The sequence below is a fragment of the Miniopterus natalensis genome, chromosome 7 (assembly GCF_054644295.1).
Source record: "Miniopterus natalensis isolate mMinNat1 chromosome 7, mMinNat1.hap1, whole genome shotgun sequence".
NCBI lineage: Eukaryota > Metazoa > Chordata > Mammalia > Chiroptera > Miniopteridae > Miniopterus > Miniopterus natalensis.
The window spans coordinates 33257051-33283426 of record NC_142087.1 but is presented as its reverse complement, the minus strand read 5'-3'; the positions used below and the strand labels follow the sequence as shown (position 1 = coordinate 33283426).

Below are 26376 nucleotides of genomic sequence, written 5' to 3'. Positions count from 1 at the left end.
ACCGGCTGCTGTTAACATGCAGGCGAGGGCCCACCTTCTCTGCCCCTCTCGCAAGCCTCCCCGCGTACCCCGAGGCTGCGGGGAGGGGGGTTCCCCGGCCCCCTCGGGCTCGCCCCAAGGACACGCTGCTGAGACACGACGAAGACGCCGACGCCTGACCTCGCCGGGCCCGGGCCACCGACACGACGCGCCTCGGGACCGGGTCGCCCGTGCTTTTCACAGGCAGCTCCCCGGGGCTGCTTTCCCGCGAGAACGGGGCCGTCACGCGAAGTTAGAGCGGCGGCCCGTTCTCGGCCCGGCGGGCCGCGTTTCTCCAACGGAAACGCTAACAATCGGCCCGAGACTCGCCGCGGAAAGACGGCTGGAAGTCAACGAGCCGGTGCGGCCGACCCGACTGGACTGGGAAATGGCGGCGACTCCGACCTGCGGCCGCCGCCCCGCACAGGGCGGACTCGGCGGCGGCCCCTGCGGACTCCGGGTCCGTCGGTGCTCCCAGCGCGCTCGTGCCGCCGGGTCACGGGGTCCACCCCCCGTCCCCCAAACCTCGCCGCCGCTGCTTCTGCGCAGGCGCAAGGGAAGCCCGGCATCGCCCCTCCCCGCCCGCTGGAGCACTTTCAGCCAATCAGCACCCGCCTTGGGTGGGGCGCGCTCGGCTGTTCGGGTTGTCAGCCCAGGGCGGCCCCGTGAGCGACACGGCTGCTGCCCAATCACCGAGGCCGTCAGCGAGCCGCCCCCTCTGCGGCGCCTGTTGCCCGCCCCCCGCGCCGGTTCGGCCCTCGGGCAACGTCCGGGCCGGCTCGCAGAGACGCGCTGTGCTCCGCAGGCCCTGAAGCTCGCCGCGCTCCGAAATGGCCGAGCCGTCGGACCAGGCCGTCAAGTACTACACCCTGGAGGAGATCCAGAAGCACAACCACAGCAAGAGCACCTGGCTGATCCTGCACCACAAGGTGTACGACGTGACCAAGTTCCTGGAGGAGGTGAGCGGGCCGAGCGCGCCGCCCGGGGTGCGGGCTCCTGCCCGACCTGCCGCGCGCCCCGCCCGCGCCCCTCCGGGTGCGCACCTGCCGAGCGCCCCGGCCCAGCCCCGCTCCCGCGCCTCCGAGGGCGCGCTCCCCGCGGCGGCGCCCCCCGCGGGCCAGCCGGGCGCTCGGGCCGGCGCGGTGGCGGGGCCCCTGGAGGGCGAGGGGGACCTGGGCACCACCCGGCCCTTGACGCGAAGCGGAGCCGCCGAGGGCGCATCTAGGCGGACGGAAGGCGAGCGATCCCTTTTCTCCCTAGGTTTGCATAGACGGGATCCCCGTCTGGGGCGGGGTCGCCCCACTTCTGCTGTCCCCGAAGCGCGTTCCTAAAAGGAGCAGGCTGTGGGCCCTCCTCCCCCCGCCGCGTGAGCTGTGTCCCCCCAGAGGGGACTCTGAGGTCGCCCCGAGGTCGGGGTGTTCTCCCCCCTCCCCCCGTGATGTGGCGGCGCCTGGTGAGGACTTTGCCGCGGGGCGCGGGGCGGAGCGTGGGTGCGTCCGGGCCGGGAGCCGGGGCCCTGCGCGGAGGGTCGCGCCCCCGGGGCAGGATTCGCTGCCCGGGTCGTCTCCTTTGCAGTCGATCCTCCGGGGCCTTTCTTTGCAGCCTTTGGGGGGTGTGGGGGTGTTGTCACTGCGGGGGCCTGAGTCGGCCTCAGCAGTTACCCCCTCCGCCCCCTGGGCAATAAAAGAATGTTTCGTGGCGGGAGCTTTTCAGGTGTTTCGAGGGGGTAACAGATGGAGGAGCCTGGGCTGAGCTGGATCACAGTTTACATCTAGGAGCTTGTTTTGCAGAGAATTAAAAAAACAAACCCCAAAAAGCTTTTAAAAGAAAGGTTGGGTTGATGTGAACAGTAAGATGCGCTACCGTGGGCCTGTCGGAGTCGCAGGAGGTGGGAGCGCGCCCCCGCGCCGTTAGGAGTGGCTTCTAGCGGGAGTCGCATCCCACCGCCCGGCCCTTCCTGCTGAACCGCGGAGCGATCTGCCCTCAGGCTTTCTCCAAGTAAGGACTCTGAATACCCGCCCGGCCGGGGCTCCGCGGCGAGCATCGACCCGGGATCCGGGAGATCGCCGTAGATTCCCGGGCCGGCCGGGCCGGCCGGGCCGGCGGCGGCTCGATCCCCAGCAGGGGGCGCGCGGGAGGCAGCCGATCAATGACTCTCATCATTGATGTTTCTCTCTCCCTCCCTGAAATCAATAAAGATTTAAAAAAATCTCTGTTAAAAAATAAAAAGGTAAGATGGGAAGATGATGGTAGTGTCAACATCACGGGGCGACAATGAGAATTAAAGTAACACCAGTGAAGCACGCAGCGCGGTCCAGGCCTAGGGCCGCGGCCTGACCGCAGGCTCCTGCCCCGCTGGGTCGCCAGCGGCTCTCTCTCCGCAGCGCCCTGGGCAGCCGAGCACTAACAGGAGATTTTAAGTGCAGGTGTACCTCTGGCAGGTGATGTTGAAACAGGAGAGTGCTATAAAAAAAATCTGTTGCTATTCTTTCAGTTAAGAACACAGGTGGAGTCTCCCGGTTGCTCAACGGGCTCGGTCTCCTGGGACCATGGCTTTACGAAGCTGTTTAATATTAAGTTCAGGGGACCGGCGGACAACCTGAGAGGGCGCAGGGCTCAAGGTCGGCTCAAGGTTAGTGGCTGGCTGAGGAGCAGCAGGTGTTGAGCTGCTAGGTGATGCCAACCTGCAAGATTATGAGCTTAGTTGCCTACGTATTTTGAACTAGTGTTTTTTTCCCTTTCAATCCCAAGTTCTGCTTTTTGGGTTTATATTTGTGAAGTTGGGTCTGGTCATATGATTATATTATTAGTAGGGTTAACGGTTATAGAACTTTATGGAGAAGTTACTGACGTGAAAAAGGAGGCACTTGGGGCCAGGAAACAAAAAGGTTTGCTTTTCCCCTCTCTGTGATTTGGGCAGCAGCAGCAGCTCAGCTTTGAAAAGAGCTGTGGAGGGAGAGAAGGGATCACACAATCGACGACAGTTAACTTGCTTTCAAGCCAGTCGGTGTTTAATTGGTGAAATAGGCATCTTCCTGAAAGATGTTCTGGGCACCATGTTGTTGTGTCCCGTTGCCCCTCCTTTACCTGATGCGGATGGAAACTGGCTTCTCTAGACCACTTCTGGGGGTCCTGGGGTTATGATGCTCCAGGTCTGTCGTGGCTGCTAGTTAGCGTCATCCTGCCTCACAGAACTGCTGGCTCCGGACTCACTTTTGCTTTCAGGGTCTTAGGCAGTGTCTTTGCAGCAGCTTTTGTGGTAGGGACTTTTTCTTACTTTCCATTCAACGGCGGCTGCCTTCGTTACAGAGACCAGTGGTTCTGAGCCTGGGGGACCTCAGTGCCCCGGGGATCCAGGAAGAGACTCTGGGTGCCTGAAACTCAATGTCCTTAATCCTGAAAAACCGCATATCTTTACCCGAGACAGGGCAGCCATATTTAGGGCTAAAATCCTAAATGCCTTTGCTTTTCTCAAGGAAGTTTGATAATATTCTAAATGTCGTACTACTGAAAAGCTTCGGTTGCAAATGCCTTTGATGACTGTAAAATCTGAACGTTTCTCCTTATTTAACCTATGCAGTTTGGTAAATAAAACTAGAAATTATGAAATCCATAGGAAGAAAATATAAAGAGATCCTTGGTGTTAGCTGTGGCCTGGGCATTGTGGGGGAACAGACTCAGCCTCACAGGCCACCGAGGAGCCATGGGGGAATGGGAGCCTGTCCCCAGGGCCCCTTTTGTGTAGTTTTTTGGCTACTTTTGAGAAGAGGTTTTAAGAGTGTTTGTGAGGCTACTTTGTTTTTTGTTGCTTTTTAAAACTTGTTTCAGATTGTTAACTTTTGTTTTTATGTATTTTTAAGGCAGGGGGAAATTCTAAATTGAAGGGAGCACAGACTGTGCAGGCCATTGTGGGTAACTCAGGGAGTAAAGAATGCTCATTTCTCCTTAATGCAGCTATCTGTTAAAACCCGGGACCCTTCCGTCGGCTGGCTGACACTCTGCCCACTGAGCCACACCGGCCAGGGCTAAAGCCAGATTTAAATCCAGGTCGTGGGACTCCCCAGCCTGAGCTCTCCTGCTGCCTCTGTGACCCGGGCATGAGGCTGCAGGCGTTTTGAGGAAGACAAATCTTTAACGGAGAACAGCCGCCCCATGGGGACACAGCTGCCATCATTAGCTTTGAGATTTTTCCTCCCGGTATCCTGAGTTCTCCATAGGAACCAGGGAGAAAGCAAAGGGAACTGTGGATAGAAAGATCTGAACGAAATGAGCAGCCTGGGAAGGGGACGGGGCGGACAGAGCCTTTCTTCCCATCTGTTGTCATTTCCCGCGTTGCCTCCTGGAAGGTGAAGGAAGTGTCCACAGGGGTTGAGAGGGGAAGAGAGGCCTGGAGGTCTTCAAGGCCCCGGGTCCTGACACGGCCATGGGATGGTGGTGAGAGTCAGGGTTGTGTTCTTTGAGGAGAGGCTTGTTTGTGTGCAGGGTGGGCGTGTGAGGAGGGAGGTTTGAGAGGCCTCTCAAATCACCTGCTGGCGCAGAGGGTTCTGAGTGCAAATCCGTGGAGGCTGCTGCTCTGATGAAATCGTCCGTGGGCTCAGCGAGCGCCCTGCCCACCCCCTCGATGGTTGTGGGTCCTGCCTGGCCCTCTGGGTGACTCTCCTTTTTCCTTGTCTGCCGGTGTTCCCATTCCACTTCAGCATCGCCTCTGGGGGCCCCTGGGGAAGCCTGTCCTTTGAGTCTCCTCCTGCTGCCCTGTGTCGAGTCCCTGCCGCGCGTGTCACAGGACAGGTTGACGTGGCTGTCAGCCCATTTCCTGTCTCCTGTGTCAGAGCATGTGTGCTGTTGGAGCCTTTAGGACTCACTGCCTCCATCGAGCTCAGTGAGTTTTCATGTTGAGTGACGTGTGTTATTATGACATTAAAGAGCGTCATTTCTGGAAGAAAATCACAAAGCTTTATCTTGTGGAAACATTACCATTCCTCTGCTTAGCCCCTTCCAGTGTCTTCCCCTGGCATTTACAGTAAACCCCACCTGTCTGTCCTGGTCTGTGACCTGGGCATGGTCCGGCCCTGCCCCCTCGCCCACCTGCCCCGGCAGCACTGTCCCCAGCCCCCACGCCCAGGCGGGGCCTCTCTGCTTCTCAGACGAGTTCGGCTTCTTTCTGCCTGAAAACCTTCATCTTCCTTCCCCTCTGGTCCCGTTCCCATGGTCACCGCCCTCTTCAGGCCTCAGTGTCACTTCCCAGAGAGGGGAATTTTCCTTCAGGCGGTGTCTGTGTTATCTGTGCTGGCTACCTTTTTCGGGAAGGTGGCCCGAGACAACCTTCCTCACTGCCCGAGTCCTGGCACAGAGTAACTGCTCAGTAAACATCCTTCAACCGCCGGGAGGGGACAGTCCAGGGGAGCAACACACGGCACCTGTCCTCTCTTACCATCCGATTTCTTTTTCCCAGCACGTGCTTGTACTATTATGATATGACCTCCTCTAAAAATAACCCAGAATCTTGCATCTCTCTTTCAAGGAGCAAACATGGCACGAGCATCCTGCAGACCTGCTGGCTCCCAGCTGCCCTCTCTCTCCTCATCCTAATGGCCCCTGAGGATTATCCCTGTAGAAAATGTCATTGTCCTTACGACGTCTGTTGCTGTTGACGCTTGTCACTTGGTTCTGCGCCTCAGTAGAATCAGGCCAGGTGTTTTAATGCACAGATGTCACTTGAAGATGAGGGGGGAGGGAAGGTGGACTTAGCCTCCAGCATTTCGGGGTCAGGGACTGGACCAGGTCTGTACAAGCTCTTCGGGGCAGTACCAGCCGGGGGTAGGAGGAAGGGGAACTCAGCCGATATTACTGGAATGGCTATTCTATGCCAGGCATTCTGCTAATCACAGTGTTTACCCCTCTCTGCAGTTCAGAGCGGCGAGGTGCCTGACGCTGGGGAGATGGAAACCCAGAAGGATCAGTACCTTCCTGGGTGTCTCCTTGAAGACCAGGCAGAGCTACACCTGAGCTCAGGGTCTGTACCTCCCAGCCTGTGCCCTTTCCATAGCTCGGTGCCTCTGGACACAGGAGCTACGCCTGCTGGGGGACAATCCACAACCTCTTCTAGAGCATGGGTGGGAACAAGGGGAGTCTAGGACTGTGGGTGTGAAAGCCCTTGAGGGGGTGGGCAGGCTTCACAAAGGGGAAGGGGCTGCAGAGAGCTTGGGCCAAAGGTGTGACTAAGGAGGGGTCTCATGTAAGTTTAGGTAAGTGATACCGGAAAGCGCTATTAAATAGTTGGGAGGTGATATGTATGTGCTTAATTCTCCTTTCTAACTGCCTCCCCCAATCCAGTAACAACAAGTGAAGAAAGTACTGAACAGTTGCCGACTGAAAAATAACATCAACTACGTGCTTGGTCACCAAAAAGGATTTATTTGGGAAAAAGGAAGGGCTGCAACGCAGAGCAGGTGGAGGCGGCTGCCCAGTAGCACACTCTGGCCCTCGCCAGGAAGCAGGGGTGCTTATTGTCAGGGGAAGGAAGAGGGAGTGAAGGTGGGAATGAGGACCTCAGGGCTTGACTATAAACAGTCTGCCTATAGGGTTCTGGGGTTAGTAGTTCGAGAACTTCCTTAGGCCCTGCCTAAGAATCCATTTGGTAGAATCCATTTGGTCAGGCAGCTTATTTTGTCCTGATCTTTTCTAGATCGTCCCGCTCCCCGAGTTCTCATCTTCGGCTTCGCTGTTGCAGATAACCTCTGCTCACATTTTTTTGCCTAGTCATTGTTTACCCACGTTTTTTGGCAGGTAGAGTGTTTGGATTGAAAGATATTCCAGAGAAGGTGGACTCTGGGTCCACATAACAGAATAGCTAAGTGGGAAGGTCTTTATGTCGTCTGTTTTTGCTTGCTTCATGGGAGCTGGGAGGGAGTGCCTTTAAGTGCACGGCGACCCTGAGGGACTTCTGCACACCCTTCTCGGGTGTTTCAGGGACAGTGGTAGCCAGGTAGCGCCCTGTGCTGGGAGGGAGTGTGTGTGTGTGTCCATGTCCCCTTTGAATCTTATTGGGTGAGGCCCTGGAAATCAGCGCAAATGACAGTTTCTTGAGGTCTCAAAGAAGCGCGACGGATTCCCCTCTAAATTCCCTAAAGGGAAATGTAGGAAGAAACTTTATTTTTAAGGCATCCTGTCTAAGGTCGCTTTGTTTAGAAGCATAAAAGTGGTCATTTAATATGTGTGTTCCAAAAAGCGGGGAGGCTGACCAAGGTCAGAGACTGGGTTCTGGGCCAAGTTTCATCAACTGTCAGGGTGATGTGGGGCTCATTTTCTCTTGGTCCCAGTTTCTCCATCTGTGAGTTTAAGGATGTTGGGTGTCTGAAGGATCTTTTAAACATTGAACTTTTGGGATTTTGACCCTTGGCCTGCCCTTTTGAGGCGAGATCTCCAGCTGAGAGTTATGCTTTTATGCCAGGCCCACAGAGGAGGTGGAGTCCCCCATAGACGAGGTGGAGGCCCCAAGAGGAGGTGGAGGCCCCCGCAGAGGAGGTGGAGGCCCCATAGACAAGGTGGAGGCCCCCGCAGAAGAGGTGGAGGCCCCAAGAGGAGGTGGAGGCCCCAAGACGAGGTGGACGCCCCAAGACGAGGTGAAGGCCCCACAGAGGAGGTGGAGGCCCCACAGAGGAGGTGGAGGCCCCCATAGACGAGGTGGAGGGCCCCCCAGAGGAGGTGGAGGCCCCCCCAGAGGAGGTGGAGGCCCCCCCAGAGGAGGTGGAGGCCCCTGCAGAGGAGGTGGAGGCCCCCGCAGAGGAGGTGGACGCCCCAAGACGAGGTGGAGGCCCCACAGAGGAGGTGGAGGCCCCCCCAGAGGAGGTGGAGGCCCCAAGAGGAGGAGAAGGCAGGAGATTAAGGCTGCAGCCCGTGCAGTGTGGAGGAGGAGGGATGGGGAGGCCTGCTGCCCCCCTCATCACAGGGCTGTCTGCTGTTGGAGCCTGCCTGTTCCAGTAGTGACGCGGTGACCTTAGTTCGGTCTTGCCACTCTGCCGTTCAGGACCTCCTTACTGTCCGCACCTTCCCACTGGCTCTTGCTGCCCCTTCTCTGGCATGTGGTCCATTCTAACCATCCAGCCTGTGCTATTCCGGGTCCTCCAGAGAAACAGAACTGACCAGAGTGTGGACCAGAAGGAGCCACATACTAAACCTGAAAAGCTCAGGGCAGGTCTGTGTGACGGCCTTGTAAACTCAGAGACCCAAAGGAACCACAAAGGATGGTCTGAAATTAAAACTTTTTATTTATTTACCATTATTTTAATATTACTGTTTTTAAATACCTCTTTATTGACTTCAGAGAGAAGAAGGGAGAGAGAGACAGAAACATCAATGATGAGAGAGCCTTTGATTGGCTGCCTCCTGCACACCCCCGACTGGAGATGGAGCAGCAACCTGGGCATGTGCTCTGACCGGGAATGGAACCTTGATCTCTTGGATCATAGGTCGATGGTCACCCGCTGAGCCTTGCTGCCTGGGCTGAAATTAATTTTTTTTTAAATGTAAGCAGTTTATGGTTGGTGGCCAAGTCCTGAGGCAGTCTTTTTCCTTAACAAAGGTTAATTTTCACCTTAACTAAGCCTGTTCTTGTTGTCCTTTGTATCTGAGATAATCCTGTTTATCCCGCCTTTGGGAAACAGTAATTTCCCCTTCGGGAAACAAGGTAATTTCCCCTTCCAGACTCTCCTCGCTCTGGAGCAGAGACCAGGAATCCTTTCATTGCTATTGTTATCTTGTTAACTGTTAACTATCCTGTACTCAGCTGTGTAAAAAGATGTCTATCATTTTACTTTTTATCTAATCTCAAAGTTTTCCCTGCTCTGCTTTCTCCCACCTCCCTAATCTGTCACCCAAGGATTTCGTGTAACCCACTGGGATCTTTTCCTGTGATTGTCATGGACAAAACAAGGTGCAACACTGCTGTCTCCGGAGCCTTGTTTCAGTCTGTTCAGATTTTGGCTCCCCAGCAATTGTTGACAATTTGGCTCAAATAAACTCAAAAAATTTTTTTCACAGGTTTGAATGTACCCACTCTCCCTCCCTCCCTTTCTCTCTCTCTCTTTCTCTCTCTCATCCATAGAGTAGAAGGCGTTTATTAAGAGGAAGGCCAACTCTGAGAGAATTCAGAGCCTTGAGTGGGGATGTGACAGACTTGAGCAGAGCAAGGACCATGGGGCACGTACAGAAGGTCACCAGGATGGAAAGTCCTGGATGCCTAGCAAAGGACAATTGTAGGGTGGGACCTCTCCGCTAGGGTGGCCTTTCCTCCCTAGCATATCACTGGTCATGTGGTTTGGACCCCCTGATTTTTCCTCCCTAGAGATGATATTTAGGCCTCAGTTGTGTTTTAGCTCCAGGTCCAGAAAAGCAACAACAGCAGTCACAGCTGACCTCAGGACCAGCTACAGTCAGTGTTGCCCCCTGCCCTGGTGCCGACCAATCCATCAGTGGCGACCACAATCCTGAAAGGACACACCTGGAAAGCTGCTGAATATTATAATGAGATATTTCCCTGGGACCTCCCCTAAGATCTCCAAGCTTAAAACCCTTAGGACAGAGTACCCAGTGCTCTCCCTCCCTAGAGCAGACCCGTGCCTTGCGCACCCCCCCCCCCCCGCTCTTCCCCAGGCGTGTTACCTTTAGCTTCCTCACTCCCTAGTTCCAAGGGCCCTTCCTTTGCCTCTGTAACTTGTTTCCTAAGCCCATTTCTTCCAGAAATTGCTTCTTCCACCTCTGTAATTTTACCAAATAAATGTTCTCATGTGAAAAAAAAAAAGGGAAGGCCAAGAAGTCTCAAGCTGTGCCTTTTGCTAGCTGGAGACCCGAAGGGGGGGGGGGTGTCACTCAGTTCAAGTGTCCCAGAGAACCAGGGGAACCACTGGGGCGAATCCCAGCTTAAGGGCAGGAGAAGGTGAGGTGGCAGCCCAATCAGCGAGGCAGGAAGGGAGGGCCATTCTCTCCTTCCTCTGCCTTTGTTCTATTCGAGCCCTCAGTGGATTTGAGGAAACCCACCCAAAGGGGAGGTCACCTTGGTTACCGAGTCCTCTGATTCGAATGCCAGTCTCATCCGGAAATACCCTCCCAGACACACCTGGAGATAACTTGTAGCCTGGGCACCCCCTACATAGCCTGAGCCTGGGCACAGCCTCACACGTCCTGCTGTATTGGGGTGCACCTCTCACTGACCCAGCCTTCATCCCTGCTCCGGCCCCTCTGGAGGGCTCTCATCCATATCTACTCTGCTCACCCAAATTCTAGCCTAAAGGGGCCAGTTTACTTAAGATATTTACTAAGATGGCCTAATTATTAAATATGGGATAGGTTAAGATGGCCCCTTAACGTTTCTCCAGTTTAATGTACGTGAAGACCATTGTCGTAATTTGGCTTGAAGTTTGTCAACACTCAGGAATATGTTAATTTGCATCTTGTATGTGCTTCAGGACTTTAGTGTCTGGCAGGTGGTATTTCTTGACAGAATGATGGGCTGTAGTCATTAGAATTAGGCTCAGAAGAACCCCAAACAACTGTGCTTAAACAAGACGGAAGCTTGTTCATCTGTCCTGAGAAACGAGCTTTGCAGTCCAGGTGTGGTGCCGGCTGAGCTCCGTCACGCCCTCGGAGCCGCACTGCTAGCCCGCTTCTTGACCATTTCTAGGATCTGGCCCCCAACCCAAGTTCAGAGGCAGCATCCCCATTCCAGACAGCAGGATGAAGAAAGGGGTGAAGAGAACTGGCCCAGGGGGCACACCACTCTAAAGGGAAGGCCTCTAGAAGGTTCTCCTGACACACCTACATTCCATTAGCCGGGATTTAACCACACGGCATACCCAGTTGCAAGAGAGTCTGGGGAAAAACTCTAAGTAGCTGTTTCTCAGCCAGAGGTTTAAGTGTTGGGAGGGAAAAGGGAGGGAGAAGCAGACGCTGGAGCAACGAGCAGCCTTCGCCCTGCTGATGAGGCTTTGCATCTGGGCACCTCCTGGGCTATGCAGATGTTGGAGCTTTTTGTTGAGAAATTCAGGAGGGCTTCGATTTGCTTGCAGAAATTCTCCACTGTAGATTTTTGAGTAGGCACATGAAGTGGTCAGAAGGAGGAGAGTTCTAGCAGCCGTAGAAGATGGCTGAGAACGGGTGAGGGCTGGAGAGAGGAAGGCCTGTGAGTAGCTGGGCCGTGAACTTGATGGGCAGCCTCCCCAGCTCTATTTACCAGAGTGCAAGGCTTTCCTGCATGTAAACAAGATCTGCCAACCCGTGGCTTTGAAATGTTATCACTTGTTTTTCCAAAGCCACTAAAATGTAGGGATTCTAGGAGTTAAGGTCAAAGACTAAGTAAAAGTAGTATTCTGTATCAAGCCTAAGACTATCTCACTTATGAAACTGTTGGGGCAGAAAAATAACTTCCTTCCACCCTCAGGGTCCTCTGACTGGTCTAATAATCAAATTCACATGAGGCAGATTAGCAGGAAAAATGCAAATTCAGGTTTAATAGTAGATAGACCCTCTGTATACATGGGAGAGGCCCAGGAGCAGTGAGTAACTCACCAGAATGGTGGAAACCAGCACCTTAAATACCACTGTCACCTGAAGACAGAGAAGGTGTTGGGGTGGCAGTTGTGGGAGGTGACCAGGAAGAGCACCTGGACATGGTAAGTTGGTTCTGCAGATGTGAGGCCTGCCGTCTCCACCGAGGGTGAGAGCAGGCCTGGTGCAGTGAGGGAGGTTTCCCTTAAAAGTCTTTCACAGCCTGTAGCTTCCACCTGCTTTTCAGAGCTTCCCCCACATCTGCTGTTGCTTAAAATTAACTGGCAAAAAGTAACCAGTATCCCAAAGAGGCGTGTTTTGGGGTGGTAAACTTTGCTCACCTTATTTGTATTAAAGGGGAACATAACTGGCAAAGGTGATGCCAAAATTGTAATTTATACTCCTGTTTATTTTTGGGGGTAGAGCACCTAAGGAACCGTGAAACAACCGGGGAAACAAACCGCGGGAATGAAGAATGGACCAGAGCGTTTTCCCTCAGCTATCAGTTTCTGAATTAATGTGGTTGCAGGCTGCATAGATGAATCTGGAGTGACCGAGTTTATTTATATATGATGGCTTATTAAAAACTTTGTTTTAACCCTCGCCCAGGATATTTTTTCATTGCTTTTCAGAGACAGTGGAAGGGAGAGAGAGAGAGGGAAGCGTTGACGTGATAGAGACTGTCTGGCTGCCTCTTGCAGGCGCCCCCACCCGGGCTGGGGCTGGGGATGGAGCCTGCAACCGAGGCACGTGCCCTTGGCCAGAACTGAACCGGACCCTTCAGTCCGTGGGCCGATGCTCTAACCAGTGAGCCAAACCGGCCAGGGCTGGGGTGACGGATTTTCTTCACATTTTGTGTCTCCTTCAGATTATTGCCTACACATCAAGGCTTTGTTTGTTAAGATCATCTGCGTCATGAGTGGCCTCTAAATCTATTTTATCTTGTCAGTTTTTATAGCTCATTTTTAGTGTACATCATTAAATATGAAATAGAATTTTCCTGCAATTTAATAAATCCTGGGTCCTGTGGGATCTCTAATAGTGTATCTTTTACTTTATCATTTCTCTTTGGCCCCATTCTAAACAGGATTTGAGGCCCCCCTCTCTGTGTGGACTCTATAATTCTGGGCCTTTTCGAACACAGAAGTAATCCAAGGCCATGCCCCGCCCATTCTGCTTTCTCTGTATCTCACCCATTTACTTTCATTGTTTTGCTATGCTGAAGCATCTGGTGCTATTTTAGTCTGATATATATATGTATTTTTTGTGCATGGGAAACTGGACTCTTCATTTATAAAAGGTTGCATGTTGCGTGTGAGATCTCTTGCTGCTGGTTATAATGAAGTAGGTTGGAAGGTGGGGTGCAGGCAGCAGCCCTTCGGGGACTGGCCTTTTTCACGTGAACAGTACTGGTGTGACCTCGATGGGACATGGGAGGATTGTCCATTGGGCTCAGGTCACATTCTTTTCTGTAATGACCTAGGGTGTAAACGGTCGAGCTTCATAGCCTTAAACGTGGGGCACGTCTTCTCAGCGGGATTCTTGGAACTGTGGTTATGAATGAAGCTTATCTTAGTCTGAGGCAAGGTTGCGAGTGTGGGGCCAACCCTGATAACCTTGGTCTCCTGCAGGAAGCAATCCTAAGAGCACTGGAGATCCACCTGCACTCAGTATTTATCCCGTTAAAGCAGATTCTTACCACTGCGGTATATTTCAAAAGAGGAAGGGTAGGTGGGATCAGGGCTCGGCTGGCTTTGTGGGTGAAGGGGGATGCGTTGCTCCTTGGTTTTAAGCGTGTGGACTTTTCACAGCAGGTAACTGAGCAGTGTTTACCTGGAAATACGGTGGCACTGCTAAAGAGGAAATGAGAATCTGAGCTTGTTCTGTTGGTTAGCATTGTCCAAAGGCCTGTCAGGAGTGCCTCATTCATTGCGGATATTTGGTGCCCAGTAGAGAAAAATTTATCAAGTTTGTATATGTTCTTCCTTTTCGATCCCTTACTTTTTTAAGAAGACGGGAGATGTTCCTTTTAGATGATTGAGCCCCGCACAGGCTCACTGAGTGCCATTAATTGGAATGACCAGTCGATCAGTGGGGGAGGTGTGAACTCGCCCTCCCTGTCTGTAAGGCACTGGGCACATAGAGACATACCAGTGAGGTCCACAGGTCTTCCTCCTATGCCTGTCCTTCAACGGGAATGGTACTGGGTGTTAGTCTGGTGGGGTAAGACTGGACCTGGGTTCAGCAACCTCAGTACTTGGGTTCTGGCTAGGAAAGAATTCAAAGTCGAGACCCAAAGACCTACAAGGGAATATTTATTAGGTAAAATTATAGAGGTGGAAGAAGTAATTCCTAGAAGAAATGGGCTTAGGAAACAAGTTGTAGAGGCAAAGGAAGGGCCCTTGGAATTTGGGAGTGAGGAAGCTAATGGTAATACTAACTGGCCGGGTCGGGGAAGGGGAAGGGCTGGAGAAGGCTTGGGCCCTCCTTCCTAAGGGTTTTAAGGGAGGAGATTTCAGGGGACGATCTCATTATAATATTCAGCAGTTTTCCAGGTGTGTCCCTTGGGGTTGAGGTCTCCACTGATTGGTCGGTGCCAGGGCCGGGGACCTCATTCAATGCTGCTGGTCCTGAGGTCAGCTGTGGCTGGTTTTGCTGCTTTTCTGGGCCTGGAGTGAAACACAACTGAGGCCTAAATTTTCTCTCTAGGGAGGAGAGGTGAGGGGGTCCAAGCCACAGGTCCAGTGATATGCTAGGGGGGAAAGGCCACCCTGGGGGCGAGGCCCCACCCTACAGTTGTCCCTTGCTAGGCATCCAGGGCTTTCCACCCTGGTGACCTTCTGTGCCTGGCCCATTGTCCTCGCTGTGCTCACGCCTGTCTAACTGCTGACCACAGAAGGACCTACCTCTTCCTGAGTTTATCCTACTCATTTGCTTTTTGTTTCTTGCCTTATTTATATTTCTCTCATTTTTGTATGTATTGGGCAGAACCTTGACTTTGACAAATCCTCAAATTCACAAGTACAGTTACAGCTGTATTTCTCACATTAAATAAAGGGCAACTGAAAAAGCTTTTAAGAGACCCCTTCAGACCTTTAGTGATTGTAGGAGGACCAGAGCCATAAAACTATTCATTTATGTTGAAGGAGTATAAATAAATGAGCTGAAACAGACCGTGCCACTCAGGCTTGATGGCATTGTCATTGTACAGGCAAGGACTTCTCACCCTTATTCTTCAGCGCCCCGGGGGGGGGCGGTGCAAATGGTAAAACAGGAGACCCCTCCAGGGACCTGCCACACTGGAGAGTCGCCTGGTCCTTGGCCAGCTTCCGCTTCGGTGTTGGCGACTCCTTCACAGCTGAGTCAGTTGACAGAAGCTGGACAAGGGTGCTGTGTGCGCTCTGTCTGTCCCTCACCATCCACCTCTTCACCTCTGCTGCCTCCAGTCTGCCTGGGCACCCGTCACCGAGGAGGCCTTGAGCCCTGTGTGCCCTTCCTCCCTGGTCCTGGACTTGGGGTCCTGCCCCTCACTATCCAGCTCCCTCCCTGTGTCTCAGCCCAGGAAGTGTCCCGAGTCGCAGTGCTGTGTTCCTGGTGGCTGTGCACCATTTTCACTTGAGTTGCACAGTCATGGGGAGCTCCTGCTGCACCCCTGAGCGAGTGTCAGGAGCCCTGACCCTCTGCTCACGGCGGAGCCTGGCACACCTGCTCTCTGGCACATGGCAGCATGGGGTGTGTTGTGCTGAGTACGTAATAATGCAAATGGCACATAATTTTCCCAAGTTCACATAGGAGGAGTGGATTAGACATTGGGCATACTGTCTCTGTGCCATGTATGGTCATCTGCTTTTATCTAACAAAACTGTGCATAAGGTAGCGGTCACAAGTTTCTTTTTAAAATTGTTCACACCTACGGATTCGTATGCCCAGGTTTCTCTGGACGGCGAGATTATGGGTGATTTGGGTGATTTTTCTTTTCTTTCGGTGCTCTCCAATTTTTCTGTAATGTAGATGGGTAACTTTTACACATAGTAGAGAAAAAATAAGTAAATTAGTTTAGCACTAGACACCTTTAAACAGGAGGAGGAGAAACGTGTCAAAACAGAACCGCCGCCCGCCCTCCTGAGGGCCGGGTGCCTCGGCCGCTTCTGTTGCCGGAGGAACTATGACCAGGCTGCAGCAGGTGCGCGGGCCGGAGTTGTTTTCTTTGGCCTTTGGACACTCACAGGGGCTTAGCTCCAGGGCAGGTGAATTTGATCTGAGGTAATCATGAAGCTCAACTTAAGAAGGTTTTCCCTTACAAAAGTATTTATGATGATGTAACCAAGCACTTTATTTTTACTTGACCCAGAACTCCTTTCGTTGCCTTCACCATATCCATGGCTGCGCCCACGCGTCAGTGCCCCCACCCCTGTGCATTGCGACCATCCTTGGTCTTACCAATTAAAGCAGCTAAGAGCAGTGAAATGCTTTATTACCCGAAGGCGCTTCCCACCCCCTCCCGGTGTGGGATCGAGCTCCTCCCCTTTGCTCCTGCTTTCTGTCAGTGACGTGTCCCCACGGCAGCATCTTGAGCAGGTCTTCATGGCACCTGCTTGCCTCGATTTTCCTTACCTGTCCAGGCTGTGCCCTCTCTGTACTTGGCACGTACACAGAGTCCTTTTCAAAGGTGAATTACATCTAAGACGCGATGGTGTATGTTCACACTTAGACCCTACAGGCCAAAGGGACAGGACACAAGGAACAATAGGTAAAGATTGAGAGGAGAATTTTGAGAGCTTTAGGGAAAAGCAAAGGGGCCATTTTCCAAGGGATTAAACATATCTGCCTAATGCTCTTACTGCCATCTGAATAACCCAGAGAGAACGGATGCCTTACCTTGGAGGGGGCTCTACCGTGCTTTCCAGAAGGTGATTAGATACAAGGAGTAGGTTGTTTCCATCCACGTGGACAAGTTATACTCACAGGTTGTCCTCGGTGACTGCTGGAGTAACCCATTTGGGTAAATAAACTGGCCACTTCCTTGATCTCATTTGCCTGGGAAAAATACTTATTTTTTCATGTTTGTCTTCTGAACAGCACCCTGGGGGGGAAGAAGTCCTACGGGAACAGGCTGGAGGGGATGCCACCGAGAACTTTGAGGACATCGGACACTCATCGGATGCTAGGGAACTGTCCAAAACATATATCATTGGGGAGCTGCACCCGGTATGTTCCTTTTGGGGGCCTTCTTTCTCTTTAAGGCTGTGGGTTGACCTTGCTCAAATCTGTAAACTTGCACATTTAAAAAGGAGTCAAGTAACACAGTTCCTCCTGATTTTACAACACCATTTTCGTCAGAAACATTTTTGTCGTTGTAAAACTATAACCCAGTCTTCAGAGTGGGCAGCAGCTACTGGGGCAGGAGCAGATTCAGGGGACTACTGCTACAGCCATGGCCCAGAAATCTCTTCGCATTTCCCTAGTTGCGTGTTCCGCTGGCATTCAGAGCAGGCGTCCTCCTAACCCAAGGCCATGCCCTGGGGATGGTGTGCCTGGGCCTCGGACCCTGAAGAGTCACTGAGCAGCAAGTCCTAGCAGGTGGAGGGTATAAACTCAGCCTAATTCTATTTTTTATTGTTTTCTTTTTTGACCAAAATATTTTTTTAAGGGCCTCCCTTCTGTTTTTATTAGTTTGAGACTATTTTATTTAAACAATGATTTTAATTAAAGAAACAACAATACCTCTGTTAAATGAGTAGATTCTGCCTTCTTTAAAACTTCACCCTGGTCATTTGGGGATATCCCCACTGGCCCCTGTCCGTGCACCGGCCTTGAGGAAACACGGATCTGATTCAGCTTTTATTTCCAGCCAGGGCTGTGTATGGATCTAGGCCCCTCAGTGGCATTTGTAAATGGCCATGTATAACTGCTAGGCTGCCCAGTGCAGTCATCAGGAAAACAGTTGCAGACTTGGGCAGAAGCAGTGGAACTGTCCGGGGCCTTGCTGCGCGGTGCGCGAGTGAAGGGGCAGGTAGAGGAGGCCCTTTAGGGCAGCCCGCAGGTGGGGACCATTGTAGAGCGCTTCCGTATTCCCGGTGAGTGGGGACCTGGGGTGTGGGATGGTGGGGATGGTACTTGGGGAAAAGCTTCCTTTATCTGGAGACTCGGTTCACCCACATGCCTTCATCTTCATACATCACTAAAGGGGAGCAGTTTCACGGTGGTCAGAGGGCAGCCCTAAAGCGTTCCATCCTGTCCTTACGCTTCCCTCCAAAGCCATGAGGGTGGAGTGGTGGCTTTTTAGGCCGTGACTGCAGCATTTTTGTCTCACCTGCCTACTGGGCTCACCTGTGGTTTGCTTGAGACGCACTTTATTTTGGGGAGACTCAGCCAGAGGTTTAAGTAGATTATAACCCTACAACTGGAAGATTGCAGGAATTACTGAGGGTATCACACAAATGGTACATATACACTCAGATACATGCACATATATATACACACAGTGCATATACACGTGCACATGTATACAATGCATATACACGTACATGCGCGCACACACACACAATGCATATACACGTGCACATACACATGTACCTGTGTACATAATGCACACACACGTTCACACGTACATACGCATATACACACATGCATATATACATAGTGCATATACACACACATTTCCAAGGCAGTTTGAGAGGTTAGAAGGGTAGAATCTGATTACTCAGCTGCTCCCTGAATAAAGATCAGAACCCGGGTCTAGTGAGTACACACATATGAGCACGTAAGAATGACTACCGCGGATGCTGTTCTAAGCGTAGAACTCTAGCTCAAAATGCCCCTTAGCACTTAATCTGCTAACGGTTTTGCAGTCAAATCAGCTGATCAAACTCTGTTCATCGGCCTAGAAAGGGGAACCTGAAATGGTAACTGCTGAACAGTCATGTGTTTTAGAAATCTCAGTAAATGAGCACTTTGGAAATAGTACTTTTGTAGACATTTCCCTTCTGTGATGAGCCTTGTTTTTCATTGCAGGATGACAGACCAAAGATAACCAAGCCTGCGGTAAGTGTGCCCCTCTCGGTGTCTCAGTGGCCAGTTTCCGTCCCTGTGTCCAGTCCCTGCAAACTGGAGGGCAGAAGTCCCTTACTGACCTGACTGAGGCCAGCATGGGTGTGTTTTTAGTTTGGATGAACATGTAACCTGTTGGGTTGGCTTGGCGAACTTCTCTATTTGTACAGACCAACCGTTATGTTTCATTAGGAGAGTTGTGTGGTCTCTTCAGAAGACTCTCAGTACTTAGAATAATTTTCCCATCGTGATGATCAGTGGACCCCGTTCGAAGAGCTAGCTCCTTTTTATACCCAGCCCCGTGCCCCTGGAGTGAAAGATTTGGCTCCGCCCTATTTTCAGAGAACTTAAAATCTGACTGAGCAGAGGTCTTAGCACTTAAACCATTGAGGACACCACCCAGGTCTTCATCTCCATATCCTGAGATATAGCAGATGTTGAATAAATACTTACTGGGTACATTTAATGTTGTTTAAATTGAATAACTTTTTGGTATATTTTTCCTTAGGAAAGGGAAATAATTCTGGTGATACTAATTTTGTGGCTGGTTCTCCAGCCCTTCTCTCTGAGCCAATCCTCTCACCGTTGAAGATAAATCCATAGTAAGAACTGGTGACAACAGCCAAAGTCCCTGAACAGTGCAAGTAGGAAAAATAGCCCTGGGCCTGTAATTAAAACAAATGACAGAAAGTACAATTTTTCTGCTTTGGTTTATGCTCTTAGTTTTATCAGAGAGAGCGCAACAGTAAGACTGCACGGGGCTCGCATTAGGAGCTGGTGAACTCGTTTACCAGCGCTGTTTATAGGACGTTGTCTGAATTTAATCAGCAAGAAAATGGAGCAGTTACTCCAGCAGAGCGCAAAGGCCACGTCTGCCTTGGCACCCCAGATAGTACAGTGAAGTCTGGGGTGCCCTTTCATTTATACTCTCTCCTTTCCCTGTTAATGGAAGGCTTGAGTTCAGTGCTGGTGAGTTCAGTGCTTTGGGAAGATAATGAATGGACTTCAGACTTTGAATTGCCTCTGTGACGATTGCTTAGAATCTTTGCTCTTGGTTCCTATGGCTTTGGTACCTTTTTTTTTTTCTTTCTTAATATGTCTCTATTGATTTCAGAGAGAGGAAGGGAGAGGGAGAGAGATGGAAACATCAATGATGAGAGAGTCATTGATCGGCTGCCTCCTGCACGCCCCCCACTGAGGATCGAGCCCACAACCTGGGCATGTGCCCTGACTGGGAATCGAACCTGTAACCTCTTGGTTCCTGGGTCGATGCTCAACCGCTGAGCCACCCGGCTGGGCTATAATATGCGAATTTTGAAATCATTTTGTGGTAGTTGTGTCTACTTTTTGTAGTCTCTAGGAATGAACATTGCTCAAAAAGATAATGTCAAATTTTTCTTTTCAATGACTTATTTTTCCCCCTCTTGTGTCAGGAATCTTAACGGCCATGTTCCCAGGTTGGTGGGTCTGTGAGCTGCTTTGCTTGCTTGTCCCTAACAGCTTTCCACCCCTTAGTGGAGCTTGGGCGCGCCGCTGTGTGGAGCTTGCCTCGATGCACCCTGCATGCCGCCCCCTTGCTGCTGGCGTTGCTAACGGTGTTCTGTGCTGTGCGCTGGGACCCTGCAGAACTGAAACGCTGCTGCCTCATTTATGGCTCCTTCCTCTGCAGCACTAATGCTTTTGCTGGTGTGGATTTCAAAAGGTGCTCCTTAACACATTTGCAAGCCTGGAAGTTTCTGTTTCACTAGGCTTGTAGCCATGCGGCTGTGGGGAAGTGTGCGTTTTCTAGTGGCTCAGGTCACTTTCCTGGTGCTGACATGAGCTCTCAGGAGCTGTTGGGAGGTGGACAGGCCGGAACTGTGAGAGACCCCAGTGCACAGGGCGTCCTTACCTGGAGGTGACCGTGCGAGGTCAGCCCCCAAGGCCCCAGACCCCAAGGCCTCCAGTGTCATTCTAGAACTGTCTTGGAGTTAAAGAAAGGTTGTCCAGTGTTACCGTTTACATGGCAATTTTTTGGCTGACACGCCTTTTAATACAATTTGGGGACACTTTTACTTCATATAAGATTTGAATGAAATAAATGTTTTTATTGAACATTTCATTCGTAGTTTTGAAGAATTAAACTCTCCCTAAAGGTAGTGATGGGGTTGTGTGCGCGCGTTTGTGTGTGCGTGTGCGTGTGTAGACCACGTCTGTTGTCCTTTTCTATGTCAAAGTGTTTAGATATCTGTGTACAAGGTATTTTAATAGCTTATTAGTTTTTAACATTTTCTTTCTAATTCTTAGGTTGTATTTGTAAGTAATTTAAATATAGATCATTCTTTAAAATTTTTTCTTCTGAAAAAAGTGGTGAAATTAGGCATCTTAGTGAAAAGAAGCGAATGATGTAATTTTCCCTTTCAGTGTCTTTTTGAAGGATGCAGGGGTCAAAATACTGTGATCTTATTTTAAAACCGATTTTCAGTCCCTTGTTCCCTTTAACTTATTTTACTTTTTCTCTTGCATTTCAGGAAACTCTCATTACTACGGTTGATTCACAGTCTAGGTACGTGCTAGTTTTCTTTTCAAGTGTTTTTGTGGTCAGAAGGCTCCTAGAATCAGAGTTGAACTAGAGGCCTGTCCTTGACCTCAGGTTCCTCCGATGCTCGGGCTCCATCTGGAGTCACCTCCACTGGGCACCCAGACAGCTCAAGGCATTCCCACCTAGACTGTCACAGCTCAGACCATGGGCAGTCTTCAGAATGACCCCGATCTCCCCCTCCAGCTGCACCTACCCTAGGGGACAGGATAGATGGAACAAACCAGTCTTCTTTTCCCCCAGCGCAGTCCGACGGCCCCCACAACCCTTGGTCTCCAGGCAAACATTTTATCATCTCCTTCCTCAGACACATGGTCAGTCCTTTAAGCTGCAGTGATTCCATCCCTCTGAGCACAACTCGGTTTCCCACAGGCTCTGAGGTTGATCCCTGTGCTCTAGGTGTGACCTGAGTCACCCGTCCTGTGGGCTAGATTTCTTCCCTCTAGTCCAAGATCACGGGGACAGGTTTGGCAGCTCTGTTATATTGCCTTGTATAATTGCCACCATATGTATATGTTTTTTGGACCCAAGCTCAAAACCACAGATTTACTCCTGTTTTATTCCACCCTGTGCAAGCCCATTGCCCTGTCTGCTGGTGTTCTGGTACCTTCCCTGCCTCCTGGAGGTACCCCACCCACCTCACTCTGCACTGTCACGTCCTTCCCTCCGAAAGGGAAACTGAAATCCCACTGAGATGAAAATCACACTGCAGGCCTTCTGCAGTTGAAATCTTTATATTGAGCTTGATCTTTGGGTTCATGTGTGAGAGGATTAAAAGAAAGTGTGTGCCGAAAAGTGGATGGTACCTAGGTGCTGTCTGATGTCGTTCAGGTTCTAAAGCCTATGTATTAATCTCCGTTTCGTAAGAAATGACAGGTTCACATCTGAATTGGAGATCTACCCAACTCTGTCCCTGATTTGACCCGTAATGTGTCATTTATAATAACGCCCGAATTCTGTGCCCGAGAACTGAACAGTATGTCAGGGATCTCCGTGAACACACCCGTGGGCCACAGGTTATGTATTTTGGGCACACTCTTTCTCATCCAGTAAGTCTACTACACTTGTGTAAGGTTAGATTTTCCAGACAGTCACAGGTGGCAGAGCAGGCGCGCTGGTCAGCCTTCGTCACTGTGCAGTTCAGAGCCTTGCCCTTCCGTCCAGCGCAGGGCACGGGGTTTGCCCCTGGCGATAGCACTTGCCCATGGCTCTTCCCAAATGGGAACCTTGCCCTCTGGTTCTCAACTTAGTGCCATTTTACGTTCCTAATGAACGTTGGCAACTCGGATGAAACCTCAGGAATATTCCCTTTGTGAGCTTGAGACATGTAACCAGGGTCGATGTCCTTTAGATAACTCACCAGTCCTAGGTCATAGCACCTTTCGCCTTTTGGGGGAGTGACTCATAGCTGTTTTTATAAGTTTATAGAAATAGATTTAAGGGGAACTGGGCGGGGGTTCATTGGTTTTCTTATGAGGCTAGAACGATAGCTGAATTGCCGAATACCAGCTGCTCACATCACTTTTAGGGACTCAGAATGGTCTTTCATAGGAGAGTTTGGAAAGGTGATTCTTCCTGGTCATTAGAAGGCCCCGGGTCTCGGTCACCTGCATCGAACCCCATGAAGCATCACTGCTGTTCCCTTGCAGCTGGTGGACCAACTGGGTGATCCCGGCCCTGTCTGCGCTGGCCGTGGCCGTGATGTACCGCCTCTACATGGCGGAGGACTAGCGCCTCGCCCAAGCCGCTGGGAGGAAGGACTGCTCTGGTTCGGGAAGAAGGGCCAGCGCTCGCTGCTTTCACAGACAGAAACCCTCACCTGGAAAGTAATTTTAATCCACCCGTTTCCCTCTCCTCCTGCGTTAGAAACAAGCCAAACCAAAAAGAACTGTTCTGTCTGCCCTTGAACTTCCGCAGTGTGCCTTCCCCTCTGTCAGCGTTATTTCAGTGTCCCACGGCTACACGATTTACTTCTGTAGGCACGGTCTTTCACAAATACACCTGGCTTTTCAAATACACCACCCCGTGTGCCTGTGGATGTGGGATATGATTGTCTTTAATGTTTCCAACCTCTGATTGTCTGGGGGGTCATTGAACGTGCTGATCCTTCAGGCCCGTGCGGTCTGCGTGACATGAGGGGGGAGTTGCCGGTTCAGCAGCGTGGCTTGCATGCTTCCCGTTTAGTTTCTCTCTCCAGGAAATGAAGAAAGGCCCTGGAAGTGATAGCGTAAGGACTTCTGAAATAGACGATCAAAGAGAAAGCAGCCTGTAGCACCTAGAAAAGAGCCTGTTTCTCTTCTCTGATTAACAAATACTAGCAACGAAAAGCAAACTCGTGACCCAAGAGAGGACATTACAGCTGTCTCTTCCTTCAGCTCAAAAATATCAGTCCAGTGTTTTCAGTTATATAGGCTCTTGAGTTTTGAAAATGCCTCATTTGGAGGCGAAAACTATGTATGTATAAATTCTGGTAAGGAAATGCCGATTCCCTAACCCATAAAAGCACATTTGAAAGGACTGTGGGACATTTGGGGCCTGGTTTTTGAAGGCATTGAGCTGTTGGAGGTGAGCCGTGGGGGATTCTGGCTCAGCTCCCGCTCTGGAAAACTGAGTGACTCATCTTTGATGATTTCCTCCACCCTGTGCCTTTGTCTCTCACAGTGGAAGCTGGGGGGTGAATCTGTAGAGGCTCAGTCCCCCTTAGTGGCTGTGACTGTGCCGGTTCCCACGGGCACGCTGGCTGAAAGCCGGGCACCGGGATCCTTCAGAAACCACTGACACATTGGGAAGGAGTTTTTTATTATTATGGAGTGTAAGTTTTTATAACCATTAGCTTGTTAAAGCGAGAGTGGGGGTGGGGGTGGGGAAGGGTGCTGCATCACATGGGAATCCTTTATCAGAGTTCAGTAAACGCTCGCCTGGAACAAGGTCACACCTCTTGTGGTGGTCCTGTGGTGCTGACATCCACCCTGAGCTCCGGGACGTCCACAGCATTAGCCTGTGGGCTGTGGTACACACGACATTTTGACGCTCACATAGCGGGGATTTCCATGTCCACTTCCCCAGTGTTTCCTCTGGCATTAAAGGGCAGTTGGTTAACTGCTCAAGAGGCCTTTTTTTCAGCATCATTGTGGTGGGTGTGTCTGCAAAAGGAGCAGTTAAACCTAAGAGATTCAAGTGAGAAATGAGTTCTTGCTGCAGGGCTTCCTGTGACCTTGGAACACGCTCCTGTGGACCTTGCTAACAGACCACGTGGTGTTGCCCTGGGAGAGAGGAAAGCTGGCGGGGGGGGCTTGAACAGTTTTCTCGAGCACGTTCAAGTTTTAAAATTATGCCAGGTGAGGTATGTCTTCTTTTGGTTGGTTTACCATTTATTTATATCCTGAAGTTTAGCTGTGGCTTTGCTTTAAGTTTGCTAATGTACATACTCAAGAACTTCGTTAATACTGGAGGTTATAATGGTAATTTTATTATTCATAAAGTACTATTACTCTGTTAATGAAAATTGAGATGAATACAATTTTATGTACTGTAATTACAGCTTAAATGGTTATTGTGTTTATATGTACTATCATTGTCATTTTTGGTAACTGGCACTTTCGAGGGCTTCCTGGATGCCCGACACTGTCCTGAGTAATGGATATGAATCATATCTTCTCTCTTCGTAACTCCTGCCAACTCTCGTTTCGCAATAGCAGAGCTAAGATTGCAACTCAAGTCTGCGCGGCTCCAAATGCATTTCCTTTGACTGCAAGACTCACCGCAGGTTTACACGCACATTGACTGACTTCCACCAGTGTGGGCTGTGCTGCGCGCTTGGGGATGGTTGCTGGGGAGCTTCTGTGTCATCACGGAGGTGAGCGCCTGCACACACCACTGTGAGGGGGTACACCAGGAGGCTGAGAGCATCCCGGGTTACTGCAGTCCCAGAGGTGTTCCATTGTGTGCATAAATGTACCACAGCTTTTTACCCATCTATACTGATGGTGTGCACTTGGACTATTTCTCTGGCACCACTTTACCGCAGGCCTGAGAAATCTGAAAATCCTGAATTCAAGCCCAGCCTTTTAGGGCGTTTGTCAAGATAGGAGGAGACATGTTTTCCTGAGCCAACTTGTAGGCAGATTTATAGCATCAAATACTGAGACCCACCACGTGTGCTTCTCACCCGTTCCTGCCCCGTGGATTTCAGGGGCCAAGGCTCTCGGGGTTCCAGAGGGGACTGGCATGGCCCACAGTCCGTCCCCCCTGCCCCCGCCCTCCCCCCCCCCCCCCCCCGCCTGGTCACTTGTGTGAATGTTTGCAAACCCCCCCCTCCCCAGCTGGGTCTCTCAGACAGGAGGCTGCTCTAAATTGGGAGGAGGTCTAGGGTATCTCAGATTTGAACAAAACAGATTGTAATTGCGGTATTTACAGTAATAGCCGGGTACAAGAATCCAACGGCCAGGCCACCCACTCTCCATACTCCGGTGCCTGCTCTCCTCTGGGTGCATGTGTGCTCTCTCTGCCACCTTATCTGGAGGCGCCACTGGGTTTGGATGCCTATCAGGGTTGGGAGCTCTGGTCCTTGGGATAGTAGAGAGATGAGGTTGGCTCCTGGCCGTCAGCCTCAGCTTTCCTGGCAGGGAAGGGGGATGGATTGTCCCTGCTGTCAGGGTGGTCTCTGCCCTTGTGTCCCTGGGAGGAGGGGGCATGTGAGTCAGGACATTTGTCATCCGCGGGGCTGGACTTGAGCATCTGCCCTGTCAGCGGCTTGGAGGCGGGCAGACCGTGGGAGGGCCGAAGGATGGGAAGGTGTTCCATGTGAATTTCAGAAACCGCGGGGGAGGGCACAGTGTTCCCATGGCGATGGCGGTGGTGAGAGGGCGCTATCGGGACACACTTTGCCATCAACCAACAAATGTTTTGAGCATCTGAGAGAGATCATGAAATCATTGTGTCAGTTCTGAAACAAATCACAGCCTTTATTTGTCTCTGGTTGTCCAGTGTGAACATTTCCATCAGGTTATAAAGCAAACCCCATGCCGTGGGCGGGAGCAGTGCACCCCTCAGGGAGAGTCCCAGGAGATGGAGAAACAGGTGCTGCTGTGCTGCTTCCCTCCCTCTGCCCTGTCTCAGGCCCCGGGTGTTCCTGGCCACTCCTTCCCGTCGGGGCTGATGACACAGGGCTCCCGAGTCAGACAAGTCGG

General features: G+C 51.3%; 1 protein-coding gene across 1 annotated transcript; it reads left to right on the top strand.

The window, feature by feature from the left end:
• The first annotated feature begins 787 nt into the window (after nt 1-787).
• Nucleotides 788-24745, top strand: CYB5A (cytochrome b5 type A). The gene is made up of 5 exons (XM_087818905.1): nt 788-977; nt 16639-16767; nt 18574-18603; nt 21120-21154; nt 22837-24745. The coding sequence occupies exons 1-5, from the start codon at nt 849-851 to the stop codon at nt 22916-22918; spliced, it is 405 nt and encodes a 134-aa protein (XP_087675031.1). The 5' UTR covers nt 788-848; the 3' UTR covers nt 22919-24745.
• The last annotated feature ends 1631 nt before the right edge of the window (nt 24746-26376 follow it).

Coding starts and splice junctions, on each gene's coding strand:
- CYB5A (XM_087818905.1), top strand. CDS start 849: ATGGCCGAGCCGTCGGACCAGGCCGTCAAGTACTACACCCTGGAGGAG. Junction 18,604..21,119: donor CAAAGATAACCAAGCCTGCG/GTAAGTGTGCCC, acceptor CTTGCATTTCAG/GAAACTCTCATTACTACGGT. Junction 21,155..22,836: donor ACGGTTGATTCACAGTCTAG/GTACGTGCTAGT, acceptor GTTCCCTTGCAG/CTGGTGGACCAACTGGGTGA.